The sequence below is a fragment of the Halictus rubicundus genome, chromosome 15, assembly GCF_050948215.1.
Source record: "Halictus rubicundus isolate RS-2024b chromosome 15, iyHalRubi1_principal, whole genome shotgun sequence".
Classification (NCBI taxonomy): domain Eukaryota; kingdom Metazoa; phylum Arthropoda; class Insecta; order Hymenoptera; family Halictidae; genus Halictus; species Halictus rubicundus.
The window spans coordinates 4,259,664-4,279,078 of record NC_135163.1 but is presented as its reverse complement, the minus strand read 5'-3'; the positions used below and the strand labels follow the sequence as shown (position 1 = coordinate 4,279,078).

The window sequence follows — 19,415 nt, the reverse complement described above, 5'->3', positions numbered from 1 at the left end:
AAACTTTCTTTCTAATTCACTAAATTCTTTTAATTGTAATACTTTTCATTGTACGTCCATCTATATTACTAAATATACCAGGATTACGTACTTTTCATATTAAAGGACTACAGTTAAATAAATTATTATTACTTTTAAGAAATTTCGATTTTATTATTTTTATGTATTCGTATATAGAATATGAATACGTAAACTATCCGCGATCAAACGATGTGGACTTATCGTCTATCTGTATTGTAAATTATATTTATCTTGCGAAAAAAAAAGATGGCGGACGAGTGCGGGAAAATTTTGACGAAGAAGCAATTTTACCACACGTGTGAAATAAATATAGAGAAGTGGACGGGGTTTGGCAGAGAGCCGCAATTTCTCCCCCAGACAGCTAAGAATAAACTGTTGGAATACCGGCGACAGTTATCTTATTTTATGCAGAAGGAATCTCGAGTCTTAATAAGAAAAAAACGAAGAGACGCGAAATGACTACCTACGCTGAAGTCAACGAACAAAGCGTTTAACTACATACACTCCTAGCATGCGAACTAACGTATACTATATTTTAATTCCATTTATCAAATACATAATTTTTTACTAATTTCAAACGTACAAAACACGAAGGAAACCGTTTGTCAACGTATATTTACTCTTCTAATTCGTGTGATATCCCAGAATGTAAAAAGATGGCCGCTCGGTTACGTTCATGCAAACAGAATTCTCCGTTTTTAAGAGCAACTTCGCAAAAAAAAAAAAATTGACAAGAAAGAAAATAAGAAAATTTAACATAACTTTTAATTCTAGATAATTGTGTTACGGTTACCGAAAATATATTTAATGCCATCGTGTAGAACATTTACAGTGTGCAACATTAAACTGGCGCGAAATTGCTTCGAAAAAAGAAAAATGAGCTCGCGCATGTGCTCTCGGGGCGAAACACGAAAGCCGAGCGCGAATCGGTCCGATCCCGGCGAAATAAACTAAAACGAGGCACGTGCGTGTTCAGTGATCGATTGGGGGAGAAAAAAATGTTACAGTTACGAACGAGCAACCCGTTTCGCGAAGCCGTTTTTCGAAAATCGCCGGATCGTCTAAAAATCTACGCACGAAGAGGTTATTGCTCGTTGTCTACGGGAGATGTGAATCGTATGAAGGTCATTGGGTCAAGACCGGTTACCGGCAACGTTATCACACACCCCAAATGAACTCTTTCAATGATCGCAACCTTCCGGCTGGAATCCACCGGGCGGTGAGAAATATTGTAAGTATGAATGCAACGGTAAAAGGGTTCGTGTACTTACCACCCATGGTTGGAAAGAAACTCTATGTTTCTTTTTCGAACGGACAGTTTCTACGACACACTCAACACTCGCCGATGCCCGCACAACTGACAAAAAGTCGTACGCACTTCATCAGCGCTACAACACGAGTGACGACTCGAGGCTCTCCTTCCATGCCGCGGCGCTATCCCCACCTTTCGTCCCGTGCGGACGGAGCCCGAGTTATCGACTGAAGATCCTGCAGACACTACCACAAACAAAATATACAATAGAGTTCGTAACAAAAAAAGTTTTTACCTTCCATATCGCTAGTCCGCAGGTTTTTCTGGAAAATCGAAATTCTAAGAAACTCGACCCAAATGAAATTGTCATTCTTTCCTTAATTATTTCGACCAGACGAATATATAACATGTATACCGATATTCTTACATGCTTTTAACAATAGATTTAGAATGACGGATTCTAATATTTTTAATTTACGAATGTTGAGAATACCATGAGAAATTATTTAACAAATTAATTTCCTTGGGTATATATTGTTTAAAAGATGACTACAAATTTTGACAGATACATTCATGTTATTTTTATAAAGTAATGTAAAATAGTAATTTTTAGTGCTCCGTAAACCTAGTGTTAATCCTTTTACTATTTTAAATTTCATCTACTCGTTTCTGTCATAAACGCAAAGAATTAATTTTTTAATCCTTTGTTACATTGTATGGATTAAATTTGACCCTCGAAGCATTCCCAAAATGATATCGAGATAAGTACGAAACGAAGTACTGAAGATCACAGGATGCGACGATTAAAAAAGAAACGAAGAAAATGAAAGTTAACCAGGAAACTTCCTTTCTGTAGTAATGATAAAAATACTTCAACATTTAACCGTAATAGTAAATAGTAAATAAAGGCTAAAAATTATCAATATTTGTAATAACAGTCCCGGAAAATGTATCATAAAGTTATCGGGACAACGAATAAAACAAATCCCGCAAAAACGGCACGTCTGGTCAACTTACTACGGCATCGTCGTCTGCATTATCATCGGAAATATTCGCCATAAGAGGATTACTCGCGTAATGGGTTTAAGATAAACCTAATCGAAAGGCTGAATTGCAATAGCTAAGCGTAGTAACATTTGTATTACTTCCTACACATGTACCTTTTCACCTGACTTTGAGTATATCTCATTGCAAGACTGAACTGACGGAGCCGTTGCATATAATCATAACTGCCTCTGATTGTTGGCCTCCTCTGTATGCCGCCATCAGTGCCAGTGCGTCGCAGCATGGCATACTCATTTTCGACAAAAATGGAATTATCAACTTCTAGCTTAACAAATTTTCATAATTCCTGTGAAATATGAAAATGGAAATTATTTATTATTACGAAGAAGTAACTAAAACGTAAGATATGACGGAAATTAACCTCACATTCAAAATTGTACATTTGAACTTCCCGCGTTTATTTGAACAAATGTGTCGTTTGTGTTTGATGCGATCTTTTGTTGGTAAATTGTTCCTTCAATTCAGTGTACACGCTGAGTACACACGTACTATTGTGATTTTCATAAAAATAATTGACTATGAGGCAAACAACAATTTTTATAGAGGCATTGGAAAAATAATGAACAGAAGTGTTTCAACAGTTCACTACGTAATGAAACGTTTTAAAGAAGAAAACCGCTGAAAGAACGAAACGAAAATTAATTCAAAGAAAAAGCGAAAGAAAAGCGATGAAAGATGAATAATTCGAAAAATGCAAAAGAATTCAAAAGAAAGTGTCCCAACAATTTCCGCTGACATTTTGAACTATTTTCAGCAGACTTACCTGTACGTTCAACATCTGCCTATCCCCACTCCGCTAAGTCACTTGCCCGTAGTTTTGCCCTTAGCTGTGCCCACGGACATCGACGAGCGCCCTTGCCCGCTGATATGCATGTTGGCCAGCTCTGATTTACAGACAGCTGTAAGTGAAAAAACATAATTACGTAAATGCCAAAAATAGAGAAAAGAAGATTAAAATTCGCAAAGGAGTACATTAATAAAAATGATAACTTTTCGAAGAGTATTATTTTCACGGATGGAACCAAAATAATATGTGTTATGTCATATATTGTACAATTTCGAAGGCGAGGTCAATTCCGATCAGATTTTTCTAATAAAGAATAATTTCTGTTTCTTCAGTTTCTGCGCAAGTTATGAAATTCCTTATCCTGTTACTAAACTTAGTTCAAATATCCGTAGATAAACACTGTATGATTCTTGACTGTGAGAGACGGTAGGTTAAAGAAAATCGGTCGTGTAAGAACGTATTCAGCCGATCACTTACCGCATCGGTTGAATCGAATGTAACATTAAACCTGTGTATTGTGTATCGAACAAGCGCAGTAGAACGCTGGCCGAATAATCCATGCGCGCGAATTTTACAGCCGTTCGCGACACCTGCTGCGAAAACGCTGCGGCAGCCGATGCGTCGTTTCAGTTCCGGGCGTTCCTCGACGGACAAACAAAACATGCATCGTGTAGCGGGAGAAGATCTAGTAGCGGTGAAAATTACGGCGACACGTTCGCTCGCGCGCTATCGTCCGTCCGATTCCGGGCTGAACCGTTTGATTCCGTAAAATGTAGCCCAGCCGTTTCAGCCGAAGTCAGTGCACCGGCGCCTGCAAAAACTTCTAACTTATGAGATCAGCTCTCCCGTTTCCGTCACCAGCACGTTGACATACACCGAGAGGAGTGGCGCGCGGAAAAATGGCCAGCTCACCGACCAGCATTGAGAATCAAATAGACAGTTTTCTCGAACAATTTAAACGCAGTGCCTCCCGTGCTATGGAGGAGTCCCACAGATCCAGCTTCCATGCTTGCAGCAGTAGTCTCAGTCATAGTCGAAGTGGTAACCTGGATCTTGAGATCTTGGATGCTGGTGAGTTTCCGCTTTTACTTTCTCACACCGTAGCATCCCGTTTCGTTTCAAATTTAATCGTCTTGTCCTACGATTACCGTCTAATTTATTATCGCAAGGAAGTGCAACCGTTTTTCCGTTGTTGTCCATTGATTTTTCGGGCGTATCTCGCACATTTCGGTGCACCCGTTTTCACACAATATATAAACTACTCGTCGTCCACCGCACACGTATCGAACGAACGCATTTGCATCTTAACACGAAATATTATAAGTATTAAATGTTTTTCCTATATTCCTCCATCCTGTTACATTCGAAAACTTCGATAACACACGTGCATGTTCGTTGTCATAATAAAATGCAATTTTATTTACGATTAGCATGTATTACAACAGAAGATTCATGTACGTATTTTGTATTCGTTCGTACGTTCCAGTACTTCCTTGAGAACCGATTACGATCAATCTTTATTGTTTTTTCAATCGCATCTTGCTAATTTTCATCGTTAACAGAGTATTTATTATGATTGACTCGGCGCGTCGACACGTTCAAACAAAGTTCTAATTAAAAGGTCTGCTTCTTCTTGTTGGACAGAAGATTATGCAAATAGTGACATCGTCATCGAGCAAAATCAAATTCGTTTCGATTTGATCGTACAGTTTGACAGTGACATGCTGCGAGTCACGTGCAGCTACCCCTCTTTGGGAATCGAGTCTTCCGTGATTGGTTGTTTCTTCCTCTGTCATTACCTCCACCGTGGGAGCGGCGTTATGGCGACGTAGCTCGGTCGTGCTACGATAGAGGTCGTCGCCCGTTGCCGTGGTCCCTCATGCCGTCGCGTCGAGTTGTAAAACTGCAGGGTTGCAAGATGCATTTAGTAGCCTCGCGAAAGAAATACCGACTGTATCGCGGTTAATCACGCTCCTACGCCGATTGCATGATCGACGGATAACGTCGCAATTAGATTCTAAATTCACGGCTTTCGAACGTTGCGCGGAGTGGTGATATAGGGCGGTTCAAGAATTTACGTATCGTTGGGGTGTACCGGGAGTTATTCCGGGAATACATACTCCGGCCGCATGATCGAACGTGAAACAGGCGTCGCGCCGGCATCACCATGAGTTTCTATTGAATTGACGTACGCGACAAATTGACCCGGTTCACCGCATCAACAATGAAATGAGTTTCCGTTTAACGACAGACCAAACTGCTGCCCGTCGACCTTACTGATCGTACCGCGTAACAACATTCTCTAGCTTATTAACAATTGACTGTGAAATAACAACCAAAAGCGATATGATTCTTCGACGAAAGTCCGCGCACGGCTGCAATTGCCCTTGCCATCAACACTGTTCCACCAGATGTGCAGGTTTGAATTACACGCGTATATATATACATGCATACATGTATATATATACGTATATGTATATGTATGTAACATGTAAATTAATGCGACACGAGTGAGCGTTGACCAGCGCTGAAATTAGAAACGCACGTCGAAAACGGTGTTCACCTTTTCGAGAGTTCATTGCAACCATAAAGGGACTATTGATTTATAGATACGTCTCGTGTGTTTACATACTCGTTGTCGGACCATGTTATAGATAACCGATACCTGGACTAATTTAATATTTTCACATAATCATTCATCCTCTAAAATAAACCGAAGTATTTTTATAACAGGCGGTATATAAATAAAGGTGTCCCGGTATACAGAGGCACACTTCTGCAATAACTTTTAAATCAATTTTTGCATTGATCGCGTCACGCGTGTATTCGCGTTTGAAGACCTCTTTGTGCTCTATCAATAATTAAGCTCGCTCGAATGTTACGTATTGTGCAATTAAAGTGTTGCCATTTAAATATTTGATCGTTCACTAGCAAGAAAAATTTATGCGAACGTTCAACAACATATTACTTCGGATTTGTTACGACAACATTGTACAACGATGCATGGTCTTCCGATATACAGGGTGTTCCTAAAGTAACTAAACTTCACCAGCGCATCCTATTAACCGTATTGACGAAAAGCTATATTAGGGAGAACCGTTGTCTGCATCTCTAAATCGAGGGGGGTGTCTCTATCCCACTAGTGTTGCACAGTGGTGCTCAATGAAACTTACCTCTAAATTACTATGTATACGGTAGTACGTGATTACAAACTCGGATGGATAAAATAACGATAACTGGGTGCTAAAATAACGATGATGGGCTGAAATGAAGTATACGTGATCAAAAAATGGTTTCTGTGCTACTGTGTTAGCGATATTAACGGGTGGAGTCCACTTTGCGAACTCTGTACTATATTAAACATAATGTACAATTCAAATACGAACTAACATTGTGATTATCGTCGTTCTCTTTTTTTTTAGTATTCAGGTAAACTTGTTAATATTTTTGCCATATTCAAATGATACGTACATGTTGAATATTTGAAAGTGGGAGGTGGGTTATATTCAATTTTTGGATAACTTTGGAAGATGATAATTAACTGACAACTTCGTTGTCGGACGGTTAATAGAATGGGCGAAGTAAAGTGTAGGCAGACGTTTTAGAAACATTCCGTATTGAATCGAGTGCAACTTGAAGCCGTGCTGCACGCTGCACGTACGGGACTGGAGCTGCTCTCCCCTCCACGCGGTATTAAGAAATACGTTCGCCATATCATTGAGCGTGGTGCTTCATAATATTTAACCGGTGCACTGAGAATCACGGACAATCTGTATTGCGAGAGCATACAGTCTCGAATGCAGTATATTTTGAAACGTACTGTAATTGACTATATGAAGACAATAAAAAAGTTAAGCTGAGAAAAGGTAAGTAAACTTTATCTTGCCACGTACCATAAAGATCACACTTGTAAATCTGTCCGTGGGAATAAGTGACTCTCAACCTTGTTGATGTCGACGTAGTTTTTTCCCCTTTTCGTTCCGTTAGGCGAAATGTAGAGACAAATATATCCGATAACGCGTTCGTTGAAATTGACTGGTTATCTATGTTCTGTAATGCTTGTATAATTGGCTTTGTTCAAATAAAATGTCACAGTTAGGACAGATGTGCGTACAAGTGACATTGTAATCAGCTGATCGTTTGTTTACAATACTCTGGATTGAAATACGCGACACATTTTATTTTATTTCAGTTGTGCTTAAATGTTTCTGTTAGTATGCTCTTCCATGATCGATGTATTGATGTTTAACGGAATATATGAACAGTGTTAGAAAGAACATTGTTGAATAATCTAATCGGTGGAGCATGGACACTAATTTGTGTGAAAAAAATGAAATAGTGATGCAAGCAGGGATTGCATCGCAAGATACTTCATGTGTTAAAAATGAAAAAACGCAGGTATCTCATTGTCAATACATAGTCAATGATCAATTAACGCATGCGCAAACAAAGCAAGAGGTAAGTGATTACGTACTTCAAGCTTCGTAAAAAAGAATGACATATTACTTTAAAGTTTACATTATATACAAAGGTTTGACCATTATAGATGGCGTGTACAGATACAACAAGTACTTCTCCTAAACCAAAGAAGACGATCACCAAAATTAAAGCGAAGAAACCTAAGCCAGAAGGAGAGTCGGGTTACGATTCTACAAAGCTAGAAGACACTCCTGCACAAGTGTTAGAACGATTTAAGAAAGGGTGTGAATGTCAAGATGACCAGTGCTTCAAAGGACTAAATCCTGAAACAGTGTATAAACATAGACTAAATATTGCAGAATTAACTAAGGCTGAACATGATATGTATTTAATGGGCGTCACCATGGCGTGTTTGACAAATCCGTATGAAACAGCAAGACACACTGAACGACGCAGATTACGTGCACAATATGTATATCAAGGTCGTAGAGTTTGTCTAGATGCTTTTTTGTATTTGGAAAACTGTACACATTATCAAATAAAAAGAATCAGGAAGCATTTGATGACTCATGGCGTCACACCGCGAGTTCATGGTAATCATGGAAAGATTCCACACAATACGTTTTCCTTAGACATTTATAAAATAGCTACAGAGTTCTTAAAAAAATTTATCGATCTACAAGAAGCAAAACAGAAAACTAAACTTGCAAAACATGCTCCATTACATTTACCGTCTGATATTACACGTAAGGTAGTGTATGATACGTACATACAACATTGTAGGAAAGTATCACCCAATATCAAAATAATGGGGTATTCTACCTTTAGTAGATTTATGAAAGTCCAATTTCCACAAATCAAATTTGCCAAGTTGGAATTTGTAGTTAGAAATCAAAGTATTCAAAACCAGGGATGTAATAAAATTGAATTGGAGACAGAATTAATTAATAAGAAACCATCTAGATCAGCAGACTTGATAACAGAAGATGGTGCCTTATTGCCCATATTAATTGCTAGTGAGACAGGACAAAGCAATACTTACTTTTTGACACCAGTCAGCAAATTACAGGATGGTATAAGCTATCAGATAACTACAAGTGGGCTTCTAGCCAGTAAACCAGGATTGCCTATCACTTTAACTAAAGTAAATGCTATTTAAGGAACAGAGATCTTGCTATTAAATATGTAAAAAAAAACAAATAATATATGTAAAACTCATATTTATATATAAATATAAAATAAATATTTTATTTCATATTTTATAATGTAAAAGTTGATGCACATAAAAGACGTATTTATAATTTTGTATTTTTTTTTAACACGTAGGAAAACAAGTATTTGCTCACCATTTAATTAAACGTTCAATAATGATATTAATGTTATTTTCTTTTACTGAAACATCAGTATTGGTTATATAAAAGGAGAATATGTTTCTCTTTGCAATTCAAGAACTCTTATTTAACAATAGAACTACCAAGCACTAAAAGTGACTGGTTTATAGTTTATATCACATTACAAAACTAATAAGTCTGCGTTTATTAAAATTTTGTACAATTTTTATTATAATATGTGCCTGAATAAATAAGCTTATTCAAAACTTCATTGCAAAAGCATCTTTGTAATTTCCATAATTGTGAAATAAAAATTCTAAAACTAGTTACTTTGATTGATTTGATAATTCTAATGGTAAAATTAGTAACATGCAATAATACTATTGTTCTCTGTTATAATCTTTTACTTATTTTAGAAGTTTTTGTACAAATTCATACGCTATTTTATGTAAAAGGTACTGATGCATATGAAGAAATAGAAATACACATAGAACAAATTATTGCTGTTTTATAAATCTTTGTTGCAGAATATTTTATTCTATTACATAGAGTTACATGTATAAAGTAATTCTTTAAAAATGTTAAACATATGATGTGTGATTGTGTTGTGTTAATCTTTTGTATATTTCAAATATGTAATAAAAAAGTATATGCAATAAATATTCTGTATTTTTACAGCTTATAAATGTGTCTTTTTTATCATTATGATAAGCACTCAACTGTTGTATGTATTAAAGTTTATGAATCAATCTACTATAGTTAAATTTCCATGTATAAATCAAGTATGTGAAGAATTTTTAGTACAGTGTTTCTCAAATTGCTTATGAAATATATAATAGATGGTATTATATCAATCTGTTACTGTTAGCCTACGTTATTATAAAATTAGATCGTTAAAAAGTAATTTTGTACACAACAATTACATTTATATACACTGTAAAATGATAAAAACAAAACAACATTAATGATGTTTTTCATTGTCATATATTTTGAAACTCCTACTTATTATGTAGACAATGTATTTTTTTTGTACTGTTATAAAATATTAATAATTAAATATTTAAATTGTTATTCTATTCTGAAAATAATTCACTTTGTTATAAAGAGTAAATCTTCTTTATGAAGTGTTGATTTCAAGTTTGAGAGCCTCTTGTTTTACAGTTACAACAGAAATATTGATGGTATAGCAGGGAACTGTTTCAGTTAGTTGGAGTCAGCAAGGTCACTTGAGTGCACTCTGAGGTCTTACATTTATATACAGTAAATATTGCATAAGTAAATGTCAATATGAATTGTGATACATATCCCAAGGCAGTTTTCTGTTCCAAGTGATTTCTTTGAACAGTTACTCACATTTATAATAGTTTTGTATTATAAGTGCTATGTTAATTGAAAGTCTCTTACAAAATGTACTATATGCAAGTTACAATAATAACGATTAATCACATATAAATACACAATTTATAGCACATATTTCTAACATGAACACTGTAAATATTATAAATATAAATGTTACAAGGTGTAGTATCTTAAGTGTTTAAATGTTATATGAATTTATATTATAAGATCATAAACATATATTCTATATTGTGCTGTATTGTTAAATCTATTTAACGTAATTTAATGATATTTAAATTTTCTAGAAGATGTAGAGAGTATGACTGGTGAAATTGAAAATGGAGATTTGGCAATTCGAGATGTTGCAGACCTTCTCCAGTCACAGTATGCTATTATAGCAGGTAATTAAAATTAGTCGTAGCTAATATCATTAGGATATAGTTTAAATTAGTGGTCTTTGCTCTTAAGCATACATTTTATATGTATATAGGAGGAAAAACTCGAGAAGGTTGCCCCATAATTACATTTCCTGATAATGGTAATTTTCATAATTTATCAGACTTGGATTATCAACGTCTCATGCTATACCTTACTTCTGTGCCAACGTAAGTTTTCTATTTCTATAAAATTTGCGTTACAAATTATAAAATTTAACAGTATGAAATTTATCACTTTCAGTTTACAAGAAGCTGATCTTGGATTTCATTTAATTATTGACAGAAGAAATGATAAGTGGAATTCTGTGAAAACTGTTTTATTAAAAATCTCTGTGAGTATACGTTATATTAGGAAATATAATTATGATGTACTACAAGGTGCAGTATTAAGATCGATGTTGACACAATTCTATGTTTCCATTTAGGGTTTTTTTCCTGGCTTAGTTCACATAGCATACGTTCTACGTCCAGCTGGATTTTTACAAAAAGCTATTTCTGAAGTTACTAATAAATTTTTTCGAGAGGACTTTAAATTCAGGGTCATATTTTTAGCAAATATTGCTGAGCTACATGAGTTTATTGAGACAGATCAGCTGACAGAGCAACTCGGTGGTACTCTACCATATTGCCATCATACTTGGATACAAAACCGAATTGTAAGCCTATAAAAAATTAGAAAAAATTCTATAAAACTCTATTTGATAAATGTGTACTTTAACTTTCAGAGTTTAGAAAAATTTTCATCAATGACACAAGACGTATCTCTTGCATTAGATTCTTTCACACGGCGCTTAGCCGAAATTGAATTTCCTAACAATACTGTTGCAACCACGGCTCTATTATCTCAACAACAAGTTGAGTACAATGAATTAAAAGAAGAAATTCTTAGCGCTGCAAGACATGGTGAAGCACTGTTGGACAGTATCCGACAATTAACTGGCAAAGGTACAGCTGATCGACTAGGAAATGTTGCAGCAATAGAAAGGTGTAGTACAGTTTTATGTCAATGCAATCAATACAACGCCCTGTATATCTTGTATCAATGAATGCTAAAGGAATAATTATTTTCTGACTTCAGATTACTTGTCCAGTTGGAAGAAACAGAACGTACGTTTGACTTGTTTTGGTCACATCATAGTTCTCGTTTGAGACACTGCCTAGCTTTGAGACAATTTGAAGTTGACTTTAGAGAATTACAAGCAACTTTGGACCAACATTTAAAAACTATCGAAGACATGACGGAAGTAGGGGAAACCCAAGCAAGAGTTGAACAACTGCTACTGGACACAACAGCATTTCAGAGAATATGTAGAGTATGTACCTTTATTTCATTGATTTCTGCACCAACGTATATTGCTAAATAAAACGTTTGTTCTAAATTATAATGCGAAGCAACAAAAATACAGAAGGATAATATTTCTGTCTACTTAGATTCTTTTCCTGAAAAACAGAGGATACTATTCATATCTTATATTTAGTATATCTTCAAAATATTACCATCGCGTTATAGTTATTGTAACATGTACCACTTACGAATACGTGCATAATGAAAGCATACAACTAAAGAAACAAGAGTGATACAGTATTCAATCACTTTTAGTTCGAGAATGTTCACAATGCACTTGAAGCAGCAAGGTGTAATATTCAAACCAGATATCTACTTTTACAGATATTACATTTCATTAAATTAGAGCTGTAAATTGTTTTACATAATAAAGTTTTAATAAAAAATTCTGGTTTGGATACATTTATATGCAGTCACATATACATATAATGCACATCATGCACAAATGTTACTTTGCACCGCTTTCCTCATTTTGTCGATAGTCCTATTTGTCGCATACCATGTGGATTTGGGTCTTGGTAAGCAATCCACTTAACAAAATACATATATTTCCGTAATAGATTTACATTTCTAAACACAGTGATAATAATTTTAGTATTTCAACGTTTATATTCTGTGTTTACTCTATCTTGAGATATTAAAATTAAAAACAGTATTACTTTTAGCGGTTTCTTTATGGGTTTGTGAATTAAATCTCTATGTTATGGTTTTGTCGTGTCTAAAGATAGATATACTTTAAAGCCTGGAAATATTCGTCTATGAGAAGAAATAGGGATTTAATTCATGCCTTGTATTGGCATGGTGGATCTTTGAGAATGAATATCATTGTTATTTCTCACTTTGCACTGCACGTAAGATAGTATTTTCTTTCTTTTTTTTTAGAAAAATAATGAACAGATGAAAACAAAGTTCAATGACTGTTAGTAGTTTTCTTGTTAATGTTATTTTGATATTTGTTAAACATGAATAAAATTACGTACGTTTATAGGGGGATATAGAACGAGCGGAAGAAGTCATATCGGCTGGTCAACAACTGTTGTCTGGAAGGCATCAGTGCCCTACAGATGTTGTGGAGCCTAAATTCGTAGAACTACAGAGAATCTGTACGATTCTAAGTCAAAGATTGGAAAGGCGACTACACATGTTGACTAAATGCAGAGAACTGATGGAACGAATAGACAAGGTATCCACATGTTGATGTTTTCAGAAAATCATACAAAAGAATTTCTTCTATGTTAATTATAAAGTATTAGAGGTGTGCGAGGACACTAAAATGTCGGGTAACCCTATGGTTGAGATGGGTCTTGAAAATTTTCAGTATTCTCGAGAATAATCTCTAAAATTCTCGAGAAGCCAAATGTATTCGAGTATATCCGAAAATCCCGAAATTTTCGAGAACTCGTCTCGATCCGATATTTTCGGGTTTTCGTACACATCTATAAATTATAAATTCATCCCTATATGAAATATACAGGCAAACACATGGTGTACACGTGGAATAGAATTACTCGCATCACAAAATAACACAACACCGCCTGACCAAGCACTCCAAGAATTACAAGAGTTAATAGAAGCTGCAGAAGAATTCCATCATCCACGATGTATCTTCCAAGATTCTATAATGCCCGAAACTAAAGCTTTGATTACTCAAGTACGTCTATTCTTGATGGAGAATTTCGTTACAAATGTCAATACAAAATGTTTTATATACCGAAACTATTTTATTAGGTTTTGCAAAGAATAGAAGACGTGTCTTTAATGTGTGATAAAAGAATAATGACATTAAAACAGCAACTGATTAAACCGGCAAGGCCAGTGCAAACAGTAACACCAGAGCCAGTTAAGCCAATGCAACCACTGCCTCAAATTGTGAAGCCTGGACGAATTCTTAAAAAAGCCAATACAATGCCAAAGGTAAATAATTGTTTTCCTCATTCTATAATAATTTACATCGGGTAATGAATAATTTTCATTTGGTGTAGATGGAGATGAGTCCTATAGAGGGAGAATCATCATCGCCAGAGAATGAGTCTAAAGACGTAGCTTCACGCTTAAAGCGCGGTCATGTTTTGACGGAACTAGTCGAAACTGAACGGATCTATGTTGCTGAATTAGGTTCTATAATTAAAGGGTACAAGATGGAATTAACAAATAAAGCAATGGCACCCCTAATACCATCAGCATTAGTAGGTAAAGGAGATGTCTTATTTGGAAACTTAGAAGACATTTATATATTTCATGGAGAGACGTTTTTAAGAGATTTAGAAAACTGTATTTCAAATACAGAACTTGTTGCACTATGTTTTGTACAAAGAGTATGTATTATATAATTACTATAAATTTTTAATAATTCTAAGTGATATGTACTTACGAAAGCGTTTTCACTTTTAGCGAGAAGTATTCTTCAGACTATACAGCTACTACTGTCAGAATATTCAGAGATCAGAAAGATTACAAGAACAGATAAAAGGTTCACCAGAGTTTCTTCTAGCATGTCAGCGGAGACTTGGCCATAAGTTGCCTCTCGCTGCGTATCTACTCAAACCTGTACAACGTATAACAAAATATCAGTTATTATTAAAAGATCTCTTGAAATATAGTGATGAACCATCATGCTGTACCGAACTACAGGAAGCGTTGGATTGCATGCTCGTTGTGTTAAAATGTGTTAATGATAGCATGCATCAAACTGCGATTACTGGGTTCGGAGTAAGTATGATGCTCGATATCCGAGTATTATATCATTCAGCAGTGAAATGGAACTGCTATTGTTATTTCAGGGTGATTTAAATGCACAAGGCGACCTCCTATTACAAGGCTCTTTCAGTGTATGGAGGAGCAGTAAGCGAGAAAGACTTCGCAGATTAAAGCCATCTCAGCGCCATATTTTCTTATATGAAAAGGCCTTTATATTTTGTAAGTTCAGAAAACCACAAATTTTTAATAAAGCTACATACCATTTTAAGAGATATCTGAAGGTAAGTTTCTTAGTGTCGATATATCTTTTTTACAACCTACTTAAATTACTCAACTAAATATATTTTTATCAGATGTCGCAAATTGGACTCACGGAATCGGTCAAAGGCGATGAAAGAAGATTTGAGATTTGGCTTCAGGGTAGAGCCGAAGTTCATACAATACAAGCATCTACTATTGAAGTGAAACAGACCTGGGTGCGTCAAATTAAAGGTGTTTTAATGTCTCAATTGGCTGAACTTAAGGGAAAACAAAGTTCTGCTCTTGGAAAAACCAATCATAAGTATGTGATATACGTATTGCTATTAGAAGTGTGCGAGGACCCGAAAATGTTAGGTCGGGGCGGGTCAAGAATTTTATTAGGGATCGGGACTGACGATTCCTCCTGACCCGATGCTTCTCCACCTGTCCCGACCACCGGGTGCCCAACATTTTCGGATACTCGCACAGCTGTAATTTCTATGCATCCAACTTCAAAGTATAACATGACAAGCAATTGCATTTTGCACAAAATAATTCTAGACCGCTGCGACAGACAATTTCGTGGGAAGCTCAGGGCAGTGTTTCTGGATCTTTACGTACACTCTCGGTGGACGGTAGTAGTGTCATATCACACATTACGGACGTCTCGCAATCAATAGAAGATGATGTTGCTTGGAGTTCAGAAAACAGCAACACTGACGATGAAGATGCCTTCAGTGAAAATGCTGGCCCGGCTCCCGTAAGTTTCTTCCCTTTTAAAAATCAATATTCACACAAAGAAGCATTGATGGAGATGCCTGTAAGACATAAGGAATATAATTATTTTTTATAATAAGGTGCCGGCAGACATATCTCCATTTACGCTTTCCATTGTAGTTTAGTCAATTAGTTAGATAAAGTTAACACCACATCCGAAACTGTATCCAATTAGGGTGGAAGATACGTAGCATTAGCTGATTATTGTGCAGTTGGGCAATCGGAAGTGACTATGCACGAGGGAGACAATCTAGAGCTCCTTAAGGTCGGTTGTGCTGGCTGGTGGTTTGTAAAATTGATAGGCACCGAAATAGAAGGATGGGCACCTGCAGCTTACCTGGAACCAATAAATCGAAAAACTTCACGCAGCTCTCAGTCGGTGAACAGTCAAGAAACTATATGAAACAGGCGTCTAACACACTAGATTTTCCTGGTGTGTTAGGTTTCTACGTATCTCGTTAATGAGTATCGATTGTTACAGTATTAAAAATTGCATATGGAGGCTTTTGTATCATATGGAGTACGAAGGAGACTTTGAAAATTTTGCATAAAACGCAACCAATAACTTATACACACTATATATTAAATTTCTTATACCTGTACATTACATAACATAGCAATATGCGCTTGATTAATATAATTAATCAATAAGCGACTATATAATAATATAAAACTTTTTAAGTTGAGATTACATGAAAACGAATTCCATGAACGTAGCTGGTATGTAATCCCTTTTAAGCAAGAAGTCAGGGAATAGAGAAGTTATATGAACTTCTGATCACATAAAGTGCACTCCACAAGATTTGTTGGTGTAAGAACTTTATGCGAAAAAATAGAATATGTATTTATGAAACGAATATACTATTTATTAGATCTATTCTTGCAAAGAGAATGACATTTATAGAATTGTACAAAACGAGTTTCGATAGCGAATTAATATCATATACACGCATATTTGCATTTATGTGATTTACGATTGCTGCAGGTATAACAGATTTTAGTATGTCAAGTTACGTACTATAATACGAACACCAAAATGACTACGAATAAATGCAATCATTTATACAATTCTGTTATTATATTTGTAAAAATTTGCATGGGAGAATTTACTATGAAATTTGTCTCTTTTTCGAAACGTACGCACCATTTGGCTATATGCGAAAATTCTAAAGTTCAAGATTTGGGATCATTTTTTGTTTAATGTAATTTGTTAATAAAGCTTATAATATTTTTTAATATAGTACAACTCCATGTACAGTTACGAATTGAAATTACATGTATCTTTTTATAATCATATAATTTAAATGCATACGTTCCTTCGTGAATATAAATTTGTTTATTTGCGCACGTAATACAGTGCAACACTAAATAGCGCAATGTAAGATTTTGTCCTGCTATCAGAAAGAAAGAATATTTGCGAATTGTCGGAAACTGATGGAAGAATTTTTTAAATTGAGATACATAGATCAAATATTTATTTGGTACTTCTGTAAATGAATTATAAAGGAGTTAGTAGAAGTACTTTGTTGTTATATTAGAATACAGAATATATTGTTAATAAGTCTTTGTGACCAAACAGCTTGATATTAGTAACTATTTTAGAGAATAATGGATAACTTATTTAAAAATATTCAAATAACGCAAAAGCAAATGATTGCAAAGAAATAAATAACGCATATACAAGTTTTTTAGAAAATGAAAGATTAACACCAAGTATTGTGCAATATCTAACATTGATTGTAAGAAACTATAGACAAAAACATTTTAGTAAGAGAAGCAATTTCGATTTTAGCAGCGCTAATAATCTATTGATACTTTAAGTATTTAGTAATAATGAAATGTGTATAATACTGTAATTTATACTAAAAATTTATATGAATGCAGAAAGAATTAGAAAATTGTTAAGAAGCAACATTTTCTTGTAGGTATACATAGAGTGCAATATATAATTGTTTTTTTTTTACAATTCAATGTCATAAGTATATTATTACATATATTCGTATTACTTTTACAAGTGTTATTTGAATGTAGCTTATATATTATTTATACATAGCAAAACTCTATTGTGATCATAAGATACATATATATTGAGTACAAATAATTTATTTTAATATTAAAAATATTATTAAAATAAATTCATGTTACAAAAATTATACTTGAATACCATAATAAATGCATCTCTATAATTTAAATGTATACATATGTAATACAGACACTTTAATGTTTGATTAAAAGGTGATGTGCATATGTGACCAAAGAAAACTGCACTTTTCTTTGGTAAGATAGGAAACTAGAGGTATTATTAATTTTAGATTGTCAATATCAGTTACTATTATGTTAACTATGATAACTTTGCAAATAATTCATCATGTTTATCCATTTCCACGCCGTCCTAATATTAACTAGTTATAGGATTTAACCAGATAAAATGACTTATTATTTTATATTTAATGTTTAACTTATACATCACATGATTTGTTTTAAAGGTATTGTAGGAATCCGCGGGTATTCATGTTCACTAATAATTTAACGCACGATGATGAAAATTCAATATGGATGACATATATTTGCGAAAATGATTTTAAAATATCCTCCAATATTCACTCTTTTTGTATAAAAACAATTACAAAATACGTCACAGTATAATTAATTATTAATTTCATCACATGTATTTGACTTCAAAGTTTAATTGATTCTGCTTTATTATTAGGCTATCCCAAAAGTTTCATTCGTAATGTGCGTATTTGACATTGTTAGACAACATGAGCATGTACAAACAGAGCGATCATATCTTTCTATTAATATTCTATTATCTCATAAGCTTCCACTCAATTAACTGTATTATTCAGTCACCGTGTTACAAAGCCATTCTGATCTTGCAATATTAATTGAAAACGAAACGAACTTTTGGGACAACCAAATATATTTTTCTCATTCAAACACATGCTTTCACACAACTGAATAAAGTGGCGTTCAAGTTTTTAGAATCTTTTGTAGGTGAAATTAAATTAACATATAGACAATAAATATACGCCCATTGTGGAAGGATTCCATTTTGAACTTATAACAAACATAGTAATAATTTTTGACATGAATGAAATGTTAACATACTTCCTTTTAGAATATTGATAAGAAGCAAACTTTTACAGAGCAAACGTTCGTTCTGTACAATATTAATAGAACTACTATGTAAGAAAATTAGAAATCCTAGCTTTGTTCAAAATATTGAAGTATGTATTACTTTACAACACTGAACAGTAGTTAGATCATTGACTACAATGTTTTAATGAAGGTTCCTTTGGTTGTTCCTTTATAGTAAAAAAAAGATTTATTTTTACATCTATAAGAAAACTATGAATGCTAAAGTTTTTCTGTATCTTAAAACTTTTTTATAAAGAAGCAAATGAAACATTTTGAATGTAGAAAGAACACAAATGGCAGGATATTGTTCAATATGTAGCGTTTTCCTTTGATTCTAATTCTATTCGACATATTTGTGAGAAATAACATTGTGATTAGTATTATAATAATTGCGTTTAAATCAATAATTACTCGAGTCATTAGCATTTACTTATTAATTAAGGTATTTAGGCATTTTATAAGTATTCATTGTATGATTAATATTGTACTTTGTTCTATATATTTCGTATGTATTTGTAAAGATCATGTAATAAGATAAAAATACATATGAATTATAGAAATAATA

At 34.2% G+C, this 19,415-nt stretch overlaps 2 protein-coding genes across 16 annotated transcripts in view; one reads left to right on the top strand and one right to left on the bottom strand.

Moving 5' to 3' along the window:
• The window catches only part of Gyg (glycogenin 1), a 19,403-nt gene extending 17,953 nt beyond the window's left edge, over positions 1-1,450 (bottom strand). For 4 of the 5 annotated variants that reach the window (XR_013083488.1, XR_013083489.1, XM_076801068.1 and 1 more), the window contains exon 1: positions 1,293-1,448. Coding sequence is in view for 3 of the 5 variants with exons in the window: in XM_076801068.1 (XP_076657183.1) it covers positions 1,293-1,299 (7 nt within the window). In the remaining 2 variants the exon portion in view is untranslated. Of the gene's footprint in view, positions 1-1,292 lie in introns of all 5 variants that reach the window. The other variant, XM_076801070.1, reaches the window with a different exon arrangement.
• LOC143361566 (guanine nucleotide exchange factor DBS) lies at positions 1,451-19,415 on the top strand. Of its 11 annotated transcripts, none has more exons than XM_076801059.1 (19): positions 5,415-5,544; positions 6,555-6,991; positions 7,341-7,583; positions 7,672-8,137; positions 10,519-10,614; positions 10,704-10,818; positions 10,892-10,982; positions 11,076-11,306; positions 11,376-11,635; positions 11,729-11,963; positions 12,984-13,178; positions 13,470-13,646; positions 13,724-13,909; positions 13,978-14,310; positions 14,387-14,704; positions 14,776-14,973; positions 15,046-15,254; positions 15,494-15,692; positions 15,885-19,415. In XM_076801059.1, the coding sequence occupies exons 3-19, from the start codon at positions 7,431-7,433 to the stop codon at positions 16,110-16,112; spliced, it is 3,690 nt and encodes a 1,229-aa protein (XP_076657174.1). In that variant the 5' UTR covers positions 5,415-5,544; positions 6,555-6,991; positions 7,341-7,430; the 3' UTR covers positions 16,113-19,415. The 11 variants fall into 11 exon arrangements, with proteins under 11 accessions (XP_076657178.1, XP_076657179.1, XP_076657175.1 ...); XM_076801057.1 differs by having other exon boundaries at positions 7,318-7,583; XM_076801060.1 differs by lacking the exons at positions 5,415-5,544; positions 6,555-6,991 and adding an exon at positions 4,078-4,196 and having other exon boundaries at positions 7,318-7,583.

Coding starts and splice junctions, on each gene's coding strand:
- LOC143361566 (XM_076801060.1), top strand. CDS start 7,431: ATGGACACTAATTTGTGTGAAAAAAATGAAATAGTGATGCAAGCAGGG. Junction 7,584..7,671: donor ATGCGCAAACAAAGCAAGAG/GTAAGTGATTAC, acceptor TGACCATTATAG/ATGGCGTGTACAGATACAAC. Junction 14,311..14,386: donor CACTATGTTTTGTACAAAGA/GTATGTATTATA, acceptor TTTCACTTTTAG/CGAGAAGTATTCTTCAGACT.